General features: G+C 46.5%; 1 protein-coding gene across 1 annotated transcript in view; it reads left to right on the top strand.

Moving 5' to 3' along the window:
- The window catches only part of PCCA (propionyl-CoA carboxylase subunit alpha), a 1085625-nt gene that overhangs the window by 380684 nt on the left and 690658 nt on the right, over window positions 1-14283 (top strand). The window contains 1 exon segment of the mRNA XM_030201346.1: window positions 6389-6425. Coding sequence (XP_030057206.1) covers window positions 6389-6425 — 37 coding nt within the window.

Genomic DNA, 14283 nt, shown 5'->3' with positions numbered 1-14283 from the left:
AAAGTCCAACGTGAGATCCACCGATGTTAACAACCTACCAAGACTGCTACACCATACCATCATTGAATTGCCTAGTAGCAGAGGGAAGCACATGTCATGAAGACATAGTTCAATACCATGGTTTAATGAAGAACTGAAAAAACTAAAAACTCAAGTAAGGAGACTTGAACGAGCATGGAATAAATTGAAAGATGAATGCACACTCAATGCATGGAAACAAATGCAAAGAAAATATAAATATACAATTAGATAAACCAAAAGATCATATTACAAATCCAAAATAGGGCCAGATTATAAAGACACACATAAATTATTCCAACTCGTGCACAAACTTCTTGACACCTCACCAGTTACCACAACTAGTACAGATACCCCATCAGCAGATGATCTGTCTATTTACTTCAACGAGAAAATTATAAAACTACAATCTACCTTACTACTTAACACAACCGACCATGAAACATTCATTAATTGTTTGGACCCAGCCACCGATGAATATCCAGCAGACCGAATCTGGACAAACTTTGATCTACTGGAGGAGGAAACTGTCACCCAAGTGATCAACAGATTCACCAAGTCCCACTGCAAACTGGACTTATGCCTCAGTTATCTAATAAAGTCTGTCCCTCAACGTTTCATAACAGATCTCACATCCTACTTAAATTTCATGCTCCAACATGGATTCTTCCCTGTGGACAAAGGAAATATTTTACTCACTCCAATACCTAAAGACCTAAAGAAAAAATTAAATGATATAACTAACTACCGCCCGGTAGCATCCATCCCTCTTGTAGTTAATGAAAAGTTTAGTTACCAAACTTACCAATTACTTTCTCAATACTTCATGTATCTCAATCAGGATTTCGAGCTAATCATAGCACCGAAACAGTACTAATAACGTTGTTAACCAAATTTAAACAAATAATTGCAGCTGGCAACAATGTTCTTCTCTTACAATTTGACATGTCCAGCGTGTTCGACATGGTCAGCCATAATATACTACTGAACATCCTAGAATATTTCGGGATTGGAGGAAACTTATTGAATTGGATTAATGGCTTCCTAACCGCAAGAACATACCAGGTGATATCAAAGTTAACTACATCATCACCATGGAAACCTGAATGTGGAGTGTCTCGGGGATTACCCCTCTCACCAACCCTTTTCAACTTAATGATGACTTCTTTGGCCAGATCACTATCCAATCAAGGCCTCAATCCATACATTTATGCAGACGATGTCACGATTTACATCCCGTTTAAAAAGGGTTTAACAGAAATCACAAATAAAATCAATCACAGCTTCCAAATAATGAACTCATGGGCGGATGCATTTCAACTAAAGCTTAACGCAGAAAAGACACAATGCCTTATCCTTTCATCGCAATATAACAAGATTAAGCATACCACTATAAATATCCCAAACCATACTCTCCCTGTTTCAGACACCTTGAAACTCCTGGGAGTCACAATTGATAGAAATCTCACACTAGAAAGCCATGTGAAAAATGTAACAAAATGTCCCATGCAATGTGGAAACTCAGAGTTAAACATTTCTTCCCAAGGGAGGTATTCCGCAACCTGGTGCAATCAATGGTGCTGAGCCACTTAGAGTACTGCAATTAAATATACGTCGGATGCAAAGCACAAATCATTAAGAAACTCCAAACTGCCCAAAACACTGGAGCCAGACTCATATTTGGAAAAGCAAAATACAAAAGCGCCAAACCCCTCAGAGAAAAATTACACTGGCTCCCACTAAAAGATCGAATTTGTATTCAAAACCTGTACCCTGGTTTATAAAATTATTCATGGCGAATCCCCGTTATATATATATCAGACCTCATAGACCTTCCAGCAAGGAATACAAAAAGATCATCACGCACATTCTTGAACCTCCATTACCCCAGTTGCAAAGGACTTAAATATAAATCAATATATGCATCTAGCTTCTCCTACATCAGCACGCAACTGTGTAATGCACTACCATATGCCATAAAAACAATGCACGTTTTGACAGACTTCCGTAAATTACTAACCTTTTCAAAGAGACTTACCTAAAGGATCCTTCATAAATGACCGGTCATCAAAACTTTACCAAAACAAGACAACATTGAACTCTTTTTATTTGTTTACTTAATTCACATTGTTACTGTTGAACGATATACATTAACCCTTGATCTTTAATACTTGAATTGAACTGTATATCTACTTATAACTTATTTTAATTTCTGTACTTTAAATGTAATAATCTGTATTTCTCATTCCGGAATGGAGATCGCCATTACGGCGTAATGTAAGCTACATTGAGCCTGCAAATAGGTGGGAAAATGTGGGATACAAATGCTGCAGAAAAATGCATGGCACGGAACGAGGCTGTATCTGCTCCACCACCACATAAGGACAGAGATAATTACCGGCCTACTGGTAAAGTGGGCAAGACACATGCACCCTACTGGTCCCATGGAAAAGAGTGCAAAGTTTAGGTCACCCAGGTCTCAGCCTACCAATGCTAAACCACAGTTACCACTCCGCCCCATCAACCAGCGCATCTCCCACAGCACAGAAGGTATCCTGTCAGATCCCTACAAGCAGCACCAGCATCGACTGTATGACAGAAACCAAAGCAGTGACAATGACACCCGTTCGTCGGCCACTGACCAACGTTGCCATCCAAGGAGTCCTCCTCTTTTTAAGGGAAGAAGACTGACCCCGACCGGATAGAGAGCCCTGCTGATTAAGGCACAGGAAAGGAAGAACCTGGAACCACTTGAGACAAAATGGACACCCGGCCACAACCAGTAAGGAGTCCATTGTAAGCCTACCATCTCGTATCCACTCACCCGGCCGCAACTGATAGTGAACCCATGCCTCCCCTCAACTAGAAGCAGACCTGTCCCTAGTCAACAAACTCATGCCTGTCTTGGAGGGACCCACAATCCCCCCACCTCACTCTGCAAACTGTCGGTCACACCGCTCCTAAATAGGGAAGCTGCTGCAGCCAGCTCATTGGGGAAAGACCAGGTCTCAACGCTTCCACCACTGGAGCTTGCCACCAAATCCATTGTCCACTTTCACCACCGGATTCACCTTAAAAATGGACCTGGGGAAAAAGCAGAAACAAGTAAGAGCAGCAGCCAAACCTTACCAAGACATCCCAGCCAGCAGCTCCCCCAGCCAAGACAAGGAATTCCAGCATCCCCAGACCTAACCAAAGAAAGAGAATACTGAGGGGCATCAGACTTGTAGCTATGAAGGTTCATAAAGCAGAAGCTCAAGCTACAGTGGGGCCTGAACCCACCATGATAGCATCAGAGGCCGGTGTTCTACTATAAACCTCAACTCTTTCAAATTGTCCTGAAGAGTGGCAGTGGAATTTGAACCCGGGTCCCTGTCCACATTCCACTACATGGACCACTATGCTACCTCTCAGGCTGTGTAGGTTATGAACCCAATACCATCATGTTCCCGGCTGTTCATAGGCAGCTTCTCAAACGATTAGGCTACAACTCCAGGTAGTGTTATTTAAATTAATTAATTAATTTTTATACCTTTATGCATTTATTCATGTATTTAGGAACACCGTGGGGGAGGGGGCAGAACCACATGAACTGAACGGCCTCTACCCCTCCGGGCTGGCCTCCAATTCCTGTGCACCCAGCCCAGCTGCTGAAGCTGGGGGGGGGGGGGGGCAGCAGCTGTTACAGAAAGGTACCAAACCCTCCCACAAACAGGTGTCACAGGCATGGAGAACCACAACTTCCCTTCCCTGAAACCCGACCTAGAGAGTTTCCTGCCGAAGTGTTGCATTTATGTTCTCTGCTGTTAAGGCCAGTGGTCACCCTTCACTGAAACCCAGCACTGCAGGGAAACTCAGGGCCGAACGAGAGCAAATAAAATGCAGAGGGCAAATAAGATGCAGACCACAGTCCCAATTTTATTAACAAGGAAACAGTGCAACCTACCACTTCTATACTACACATATCCCCACTTGCAGGTCTCCCTGTCCCACCATATTGTGAAGTACAGGGATTTAACCCAGGAATCTGCCAGTTGGAGCCCCATCCAACCCCCCACAGTTACTCCCTCCCGGCCCCCAACCCTAAACTCGGGTGGCAGCCTTAACCACAGGAGGAGCATGAATCGTCAAGCATCCCACTGCTAGTGTTCTCCACTTCTAGTGCTTTTTTTATTTTGTGTGTTCATGGGGACTTACCAGCTGATAGGGCCGCTGTGCACGTGAGGTGAAACACACATGACCTCAGCTCGCTTTTAGCCCCTCAGAGCCAGCAGTAATGGCACCAGTCTGCTCACTCACCGAACAGTGGCAGCTATTGCAGGCACGACTGTAGTCTTCTGTAGTTGCCCCAGTTTGAGCGGTGGAACATGAGCAAGCTGACTCTGGGGAGCAGGAAGGATCCTGGTCCCCGCAGGGGCTGGCCTTATATTGGTGCTGCCTAACCCATCCTCCCTTTGAGAATTGCATCCCTATTGGCCGGTGATTCCCGCTGCCAGGATTCTAAATAAGAAAGCCCAATAAGGGCTAACCATGCTCCCATGCTCTGAGCGCAGCCCAGGTTAAGGTTCGCCTTCCCTTCCAGACCCCAGAAGGCCTAGCCTGAGCACAGGGTGCCGGAAAAGGTGGTTTGACTCATCCCCCAGTAAGGGAGGGCTCCAGACAAGCCGTTCGCCCTAGGTACTTTTTGACAGTGTGACTATTAAGAGGAAGTATTTGCACGTAACTATCAGACAGGAACACCAACTTTCTTAAATGACCTTTTTCATGACTGTTCCTTTAAGCTAAAATTTTGAAGAGTGTGGAGTCAAAGTAGTAAGGTGTACTGGTAGATTTTAATTTTTTTGGTGAATTTATCTCTAATTTACAAACAGTTGTTTTGAAATATTCCATTAGCAGATTTGACTGACAAAACTGATGCTGCTTTCAGAACTGCTTTGAACTTAACAAGCACTGATTTGTGTAGCAGACTAGTTAGTGAAAGGAAATTAAATTTTGTGCCAGTTTCCCCTACCAGCCTCCTTATTTTTTTTCATGGCTGTTTCTTGGTAATGGACTTTTAAAGTGCATTTTGTTGTTTTATTAGGGATAATAAACATTTGTCTTGTAGATGAAAAAGAAGAAAAGAAAAACAAGGCCTGACTTAAACTATCTTTGTGAAATATCACATTCGTTGTAATTTCCTTAAATCAGCTCTCAGCATCTGACATACTTATCAAACATTAATTTCCAATCATTGTTGCCTTCTAAATCTTAAAAAAAAACAAAAATGCACCACAGGAATTTGAGTAGGATTTGTAAACTAAACTTGTATTGCCATATTTCACTAAACTGAGATTTTTCTGGCTGATGAAGTTCACACGACAGTTCTGGTTGGGAAATTTACAACTGTAAGCTGAAAATCTGAAGCCTTTTCCTCCATTCTAAGAGAGAAGTAAGATCTGATATACTTGCTGTAATTTATGATTACGTATTTTAAAGTACAAAGTTTTGTTGAATCTATCATTTTCATTAATTTGTTTTACTTTTTGGGGATCAGTTAGTGTTGTAAACTGAAAATAAAAACAGTTTTAGCCGTACTCGGATCACTTTCTTTACACACCACAGATATCTTAATCTTTAGTATGCTGTTTATACAGTGAGACTACAAAAGATTTTTAAAAACCATAACAGCAGTGCTTTCTAGATTTTGATGTATCAGCTTGCCTATTCTTGGCTATATAAGAGGTGCTTCCAAAAGTTTTAAACGTTCACATTTCTCAGAAAGGAAAAAACAAAAACAAAAAACCCAGAATCAAGAGATGACAATTTTGCTTTTAACTGTCTAAAACAGTGTTTCCACTTTTCTTGTTTAATGGCTAAGGTAAGCTATTGAATGGATCATCCATTGACAGATGTGATTTAAAAGCTGTAAGTTTTTCTGATCCTGGAAAGCTTATATTAAAACAATAGAGGATGAACTCCCCCTGCTGACAGCATCCAGGAAAGCATGGTTTACACACTAAATAGATAAAAATTAAAAAAAAAAAATCTGGTAGTCAACAAACCTTAATAATGTAATTTATGACCTATCATTGATTTGAAAGCTACTAATTTTAGCTATTAAAATTTTACAATGACAGAAATTCATTTAGCAGTACTGCCTGTGCTTCCCATTAGCTGACTTCTCACTGGTTGAGTTTCAGCATAATGATATGGAATTTACATTCCACTTATGGTATTAATTTTACGTTCCTCTGAACAAGTTCAGAGGGTTCTAAAATCAAACTTTAAATGAATCTGAGGAGTCATTAGTACAGTATATCGCTCCTCTAAGGACATAGCATAGTAGTAGTTGAGATTAATGTTAAGTCTCATTTCCTGCTTTTTACAGGATGCAGATGAAGCTGTCAGAATTGCAAGGGAAATCGGTAAGTTTTCTAAATTAACTTTGATGGGATTTCTGTGCCTCTAAGTGGACGTGGAGGGGAATAATCGAACGTCGCCGGCGAAATAGGTCGCCGGCGATCTATTTTGGCGGTGGTGCAACAGCTGGCCGGAACCGTATTTTCAAAAAAGATAGCCGGCCATCTTTTTTTTCGATAATATGGTGTGGCCCGGCGAAATGCCTTGGATTTCGCCGGGTTTGAGATCGCCACTTTTGTTTTTCTGCGATAATAGAAAAAACTGCCGGCGATCTCAAACCCGGCGAAATCCAAGGCTTTTGGCCGTGGGAGGAGCCAGCATTTGTAGTGCAGTGGTCCCCCTCACACGCCAGGACACCAACCGGGCACCCTAGGGGGCACTTCAAACATCTTTTATAAACAACCAAATTAGCTTCCAGGTGCATAGCACCCTTCCCTTGTGTGCTGAGTCCCCCAAATCTCCCCCCAAAACCCACTGCCTACAAGTGTGCACCATTACCCTAGCCCTAAGGGCTGAAGGGGGGCACCTACATGTGGGTACAGTGGGTTTGGGGGGATTTGGGAGGGCTCAACATTACCCACCACAAGTGGAACAGGTAGGGGGGGGATGGGCCTGGCTCTGCCTTTCTGCAGTCCACTGCAACCAACAACAACTGTTCCAGGGACCTGCATACTGCTGTCAGGGTGCTGGGTATGACATTTGAGGCTGGCATACAGGCTTGCAAAAAAGGTTTGTATTTTAATAATTTTAGTGTGGGAGGGGGTTGGCGACCACTGGGGGAGTAAGGGGAGGTCATCCCCCATTCCCTCCAGTGGTCATCTGGTCAGTTGGGGCACCTTTTTGAGGCTTGGTCGTGAAAATAAAAGGACCAAGTAAACCCGGCGAAATACTGCTTATCGGCGGGTTTTATTTTTCCATTATCCGCGAATGCCGGCCATCTGGTAGCCACGCCCAAGCCTGCCCATGTCCCGCCTTCGCTTCGCCGCCAACACGCCCCTTTGAACTTTCGCCGGCGAGGCGAAGGGAAAGTGGCGAAGCTATCACAAATGTAGCTTTCGATTATACGCTTTTCGCCGCTTTTGCGAAATCGCCGGCCATATCCCGATTTGTGTAGGGAAATAGCCGGCGATTACTTTTGATTATAAGCTGGATAGTTGCTTAAATTAGATGTGTAATATGTAATCCCTATCAAACAAGTAATGCTGTAATTCTTTTTAGATTCCAAGTTCTTATAGGGGTTGAAGAATACATGTATTAATGCCTTGCCTTTCAAATTGCCACTTTCTAAATTAATGGAATTCATGTAAAAAAGAGAGAAAAAAACTTGTTCAGCAGATAAAAATCAAGATGTCAGATTTGTTTAAATTTGCAAGAATTTGTTTTGCAAAATGTTGTGGTTGAAAGGATGTCAGAAGGAAGAGTAGAGCATCTTGTATACTCATTTGAGCCCATCCATTGAATCCCTGATGAAAGACAAATATTGTTCTCAATATTTTTGCGAATATATTGTGATCAGCTTAAGCAGGATAGGAGGGAGGAGAGACAAAGAGCAAGCAGACCCTTTGGAAGCCAGGTTTTCAAGGAGACAGTGAGACTGTGGTTATGACCTGCCTCACCCTAAAGAAAATCAGGCAAATATTAGTGGTGCAATTTATTGAGAAAAGAGTAAACTTTCAACACCCACCTTGAGAGAGACAGGAGAAAATGCAGGAACTGCTAGGGTTACCATATTTGCCGTGACAGAAAATAAAAGAGGGCACAAAATAAAATTCAGCCCGCCCCTACCATGCCCCTTGTTGCACCCGGCCCTGCCTACCACATCCCCTGTCACACCCGGCCCTGCTACTACATCCCCTGTCACACCCGACCCCGCCTGTCATGCCTCATGTCGCAGTGTCATCTTGACCCCCCGAGAAAGCCAAATTCTGTAAGTAGCATATTCCCCCTCCTCTTCTCTCTATCCCCTTCTATGTATTTCCCTCTTTCCCTCCTCCTTCCCCCTCCTCATGTATATCCCCTCCCAATCTTTTTTCCAGCCTCTCTCCACCCACTTTTTTTTTTTACAGGTCCCTCCCTCCACCCACCCACCTACATTACTCCACATCTCCCCACCCATCCCGTCTTGTACCTTATTGTGCTTGGTGGTCTAGGGGCCTCTTCATTGCAGGAAAGAGCCCACTTCTGCCCGTCGCTGCCGCAGACCTCTTGCTGCCAGCACCACTCCAAAATGGCTGCCGAGACAGCGGTGACCTCGCAAGACTTCTGCGGAAGTCTTGCAAGGCCACCGTTGGCACTCTCAGCAGCCATTTTGAAGCGACACCATCAGTGAGTGGTCTGCGGCAGCCCCAGTTAAGAAAGAGAAGGCTCTTTCCTGCCCTGAATAGGCCACTAGACTGTCATGCATGAATAAGGTATGGTAAGGAAGGGGAGGATACCCTGAGGTCCGCCTGCAAGCAAGCCAGCCTGCCTGCAAACCCGGACCAAAGGGCAGGCTGGCAAAACCCGACCGGACGCCCTGCTGTGTCCTCAAAAAGAGGACATGTCCGGGTAACCCTGCGAACTGCCCCATAGGGGAAGAGAAGTCTAAGAGCAGTAACTCTCTTTTCCAGTTAGGTCAAGCTGGGGATACCTCGGTTGCCCAGCAACTAGGAGGAGGGATATGATTTAAAGATCATGTACCAATAAATGCTACAGCTCAGCAGAAAGGAGGCCATGAAAGGCAGAGGTCCCCAGAGCTCCTTTCCTGAACAACTTAACTTTCCTGAGGCAAGAGGGGAAGGAAGAAAAGGGCTATGAAAGGTATTGGAGGACTGTTTCCTAAGACAGAAAGAAGAAAGGGTCCCTGGGATGCATATTGGACATGTTTTCCCTGAGGCAGAGGGGCAGGATGTGTTTTCTTGGGAGGAAGCTAATGAGCCCAGCTGTTTAGCAGGGATCCCAAGCCCTAGAAAAGGGCAGGTTTCTCTAAGGCAGAAAGAACGGGAAGGTTTTTCCTGTGATGAGACCATAAAACTCTGCAGGCAAGCATAGAAAGGAATTCCCCCACAGATGTATGACAGGCAGGGAGGCCCTGCCAATGGGTGAATTCTGAGAAACTGCAGACACTCACATGGGAGAAAGCAGATCTGCAGAGGAATCTAACCTTGTGTTCCTGTTTGTGCGCTGCAGTATGGACCCACAGACCACAGGAGCCAGGTATGAAAGTAGACATGAAAAGGAGAAAAAAAAGGGGGGGGGGGCTGCATAGCTCTGTCAAGTGTTTGAGTTTGAAGAGATTTGGGAAAAATGTTTTGTTGTTAACCAGGGCAATTAAGGAAGCGATTTGATTTGAGGGAACAGCAGCACACTGAGCTATGGCCCTAATTAAGCAGGCATTCAGCAGCTGAGAGGGGAAAGTATATAGCCCCAGCTTATATTATATGTTAGGGAGAAAAGAGGAATTTTATAAGGATGCTGTGATTCCAGGAACTCGTTTACAAATATCTTCCTGTTTCTTTACTTTCTTTTTAAGTACAGTGCAATCCGCTTAAGTGCAAGGGTCTGCGACCAAAGAAATACATGCAGTTAATCGGAGCATGCACTTAACCGTTGTGACCCAAAAAAGAAGCTTGACATCTGATAAACATATGCACAGTACTGTTATACGTACAGTATACAGTCTCCGTTAACTGATGTTAGTCTTACTTGAAGTAATCAGTCATAGTCCTCTGTACACTCTTGTGTCTGTGAGTTCCATAGACTACGTTTGCCAGACGGTAAAAACTGTCATAGCACTGACATCCAGTGGCCTCCAGATAGGCCCGCACGGTGTTGAGACTCTCCAGCTCTCTTGCAAAAGTGACAGGAGGTTGTTGAATTTCGTCAGCATGTGCCTCGCTGCTCATTTCATCATCTGTTTCATCATCAGCCGTTGTTGCCCGTGTGTAGGCGCATATCTGGACATCAGTGCTGTCGTCAGCTGTTTGTAGATCGTAATCAACAGCTACATAGTGATGAAACTTCTCTTCAGTAACACCGGCTGGGATGTCAATAACCTGTTCATCTGACGGATTTGCAACAGCTGCATCTGTTTCATCCCTCTCCACATCCCTAACAAAGCTTGCCCGCTTGAAGCAGTTCACAATGGTTGCCTGTTTATCATGATTCCAGGCTTCTTTCTGCATATGTAGGGAATCCAACAGTGATAGATTACGAGCCATTTCAACACGTTTATCCTTGCCAGTCTGGTCATCCATAACGCTCATCAGATGACGTAGCACAAGAGCCCGATAATGTTGTTTGAAATTGGCTATTATGCCCGATCCATAGGTTGGATCAGAGAGGTAGTGTTTGGTGGCAGGAAGACCACCTTGACGTTAGCCTGACATCATCACTGTGTGCAGCACAATTATCACAAAGCAACAAAATCTGATGCTTTTGTGCCCGCATTCTAGTGTCTAACTTCTTTAGCCACTGCTTCCAAATTTCCCCAGTATCCATGAATTTGCGTTAGCCTCGTATGACACAGGAAGTCGCTTAATATTCTTGAAGCAACGGGGCTGTTTGCTCTTTCCAATGATGAGGGGTTCCAACTTCTCACTCCCATCCATATTGCAGCAAAGGAGGATTGTCAGTCGGTCCTTCGTTTTACTTCCTGTAGTTTCGGCTTGTTTGAGTGCAAGTGTTCCATCAGGAATAGCTCGCCAGTAGAGTCCGTTTTTGTCAGCATTGAAAATGTCACGAGGTGCAAACACGTTCAAGATGGTAGAACTGAAACAACCCAATCTTCAGCACCAAAGTCATCAGCGTCTTGTTTTTCACCATGCTGTTTCTTGAATTTTATGTTGTTCCTCTCCTTCCATCTTTCCAACCATCCAACAGTGGCTTTGAATTCAGTTAGTCCAAGACTTTCAGCTAGCTGATTAGCTTTCTCCATAAGCAGTGGACCACTGACAGGAAACTGTCTGCTCCTGACTTGAGAAAACCACCAAAGAGCATCTTCTACCTCCTCAGCTTTTCACGCCCGTTTTCGTTTCTGTTGTGGATTTGTATTGTTTTGCCAGTCTTCTAGAAGCTGGTCTTTCTACTTCAAGATACGTGAAATTTGGCTGGGATTGACACCATATTCTTTAGCAATAGATGCCTGACTTTCTTTGTTTTCTAATTTTTTAAGAACTTCTATTTGTTCAGCCAGTGTTAAAGTCTTACAGTTGCGTGACGACGACGACTCCAGTGTACACTCTTAACATTCTTTTCTCCGAGGACAAGCAGGCTGCTTGTTCTCACTGATGGGTGACGTCCATGGCAGCCCCTCCAATCGGCAACTTCACTAGCAAAGGCCTTTTGCTAGTCCTCGCCCGCGCATGGGCGGCTGTCTTCCCGCCCGATCCGGCTCGTGTTCGTCAGTCTTCTTTTGTCCGCGCTTGGGATGGTCGTGTTTTGCGCCGTTTTGTGCCCCTCAAAGTTGACCCTCGCGCGTCTTCGCGATTTCATTAAAAAAAAAAAAAAAAGAAGAGAAGACCTCGGTCTTGTCCCTTCCCGTGTGTCCAGTTTGTTTCCCCGACGTAAGTTTCCTTTCGCTTTCGGGGTAGGCCTTTTTTGGGGCCTCGGTATGGGTTTTTTCTCTCTCCCTATTTTTGGTGCCCTTAGTTGCCATTACGAAATTTGATTTCGCCGGCGTGATTTTTCCACCCATGTTATCGAAGTCTCCCAGCGGCTTCAAGAAGTGCACTCAGTGCGCCCGGGTAATCTCGCTCACTGATAGGCACGCGTCGTGTCTTCAGTGTCTGGGGGCTGGACTCTTCGTCGACAACAGCACCGGAGTCATCGAGTGCATCGACGTCGGCAGCATCAAGACCTTCGACCTCGGCATCAACTGTATCGAGGTATCGACCCTCTGCATCGTCGGTACCAAGACATCGAAAGGCTGCGTTGGCGTCGGTGATACCGGGACCTCCACTGTTGCTGATGTCGTCGGACGGTGGTGCTTTGACTGGAGTGCAGGTGAGGGCTGTCCATTCCCCTGCTGGTGGCGGTGAGCCTTCGGGTGGGTCTCCCCCTACCCTGAGGGCTCCTGCAGTACAGCCCCCCCGAGACCGACCTTCTTCGGCCTCGGCCCCGAGGAAGAGACGGCTGGATTCTACGTCCTCCTCGTCGGTACCGGGAAGCTCCAGTGACATGCTTCGTTTGAAAAAATCAAAGAAGCATCGACACTGGTCTCCTTCCCGCATCAGTACCGGTCTCCTTCCCGCATCGGTACCAAGAGCTCTGGATCGCCGAGGGAGTCGGCACCCAGTAGGCATTGGCACCGGGAGGACCGCTCACCCTCTGTTCAGGAGGTGTCGATGCGCTCCACCTTGGACAGCCCGTAACCGCCTCCACGCCCGGAACAGACTCTGACCTCGACGCCTGCATCGGCTTCCATGTCTTTCTCCACAGCCGCTCTGCATGAGAGTCTCCGGGCCGTTCTCCCGGAGATCCTGGGAGAGCTGTTGCGCCCTTCCCCTCCGGTACCGGGGGTGCTTGCGCCACCGGTACCGTCGAGTGAGGCGCCGGCTGGCCCCTTGCCCAGGGTGAGGTCTCCGACATCGGTGCCGCAGCCTCCCAGGAAGGCTCCCCGACGAAGTCGGCGGAGGGAGCTTCGCCGGTGCTGGCGAGGGAGTCTACCTCTCGACGCTCCCACCGTGGCCGTGGTTCCACGGAGTCGAGTCGGGCACGGCTTCAGACACAGGTTCATGAACTTGTCTGATACCGATGGTGAGGCCTCGTGGGAGGAGGAGGAGGACATCAGATATTTCTCTGACTAGGAGTCTGATGGCCTTCCTTCTGATCCCACCCCCTCCCCTGAAAGGCAGCTTTCTCCTCCCGAGAGTCTTTTGTGGCCTTTGTCCGGGAGATGTCTACGGCCATCCCCTTCCCGGTGGTTGTGGAGGATGAGCCCAGGGCTGAAATGTTTGAGCTCTTGGACTATCCTTCTCCACCTAAGGAAGCGTCCACAGTACCCATGCATCATGTCCTAAAAAAGACATTGCTGGCGAACTGGACCAAGCCTTTAACTAATCCCCACATTCCCAAGAAGATCGAGTCCCAGTACCGGATCCATGGGGACCCAGAGCTGATGCACACTCAGTTGCCTCACAACTCTGGTGTGGTGGATCTGGCCCTAAAGAAGGCAAAGAGTTCTAGGGAGCATGCTTCGGCGCCCCCGGGCAAGGACTCTAGAACCTTGGACTCCTTTGGGAGGAAGGCCTACCATTCTTCTATGCTCGTGGCCAAAATTCAGTCTTACCAGCTCTACACGAGCATCCATATGCGGAACAATGTGCGGCAGTTGGCGGGCTTGGTGGACAAGCTCCCTCCTGAGCAAGCCAAGCCATTTCAGGAGGTGGTCAGGCAGCTGAAGGCGTGCAGAAAATTCCTGGCCAGAGGGGTATATGATACCTTTGATGTTGCGTCCAGGGCCGCTGCTCAAGGTGTGGTGATGCGCAGACTCTCATGGCTGCGTGCCTCCAACCTGGAGAATAGGATCCAGCAGCGGATTGCGGACTCCCCTTGCCGAGCGGACAACAATTTTGGAGAGAAAGTCGAACAGGTGGTAGAGCAGCTCCACCAGCGGGATACCGTTTTCGACAAGTTCTCCCGCCGGCAGCCTTCAGCATCTACCTCCTCAGGTAGACGTTTTTATGGGGGAAGGAAGACTGTTCCCTACTCTTCTGGTAAGCGTAGGTACAATCCTCCTTCTCGACAGCCTGCGGCCCAGGCTAAGCCCCAGCGCGCTCGCTGTCGTCAGCAGCGTGCGCCTCAGCAAGGCCCCACGGCTCCCCAGCAAAAGCAGGGGGCGAGCTTTTGACTGGCTCCAGCAGAGCATAGCCGACATCAACATAT

Source organism: Microcaecilia unicolor, chromosome 4 (genome assembly GCF_901765095.1).
Source record: "Microcaecilia unicolor chromosome 4, aMicUni1.1, whole genome shotgun sequence".
In the NCBI taxonomy this organism is placed as follows: Eukaryota; Metazoa; Chordata; class Amphibia; order Gymnophiona; family Siphonopidae; genus Microcaecilia; species Microcaecilia unicolor.
This window is presented reverse-complemented; position numbering and strand designations above follow the sequence as displayed.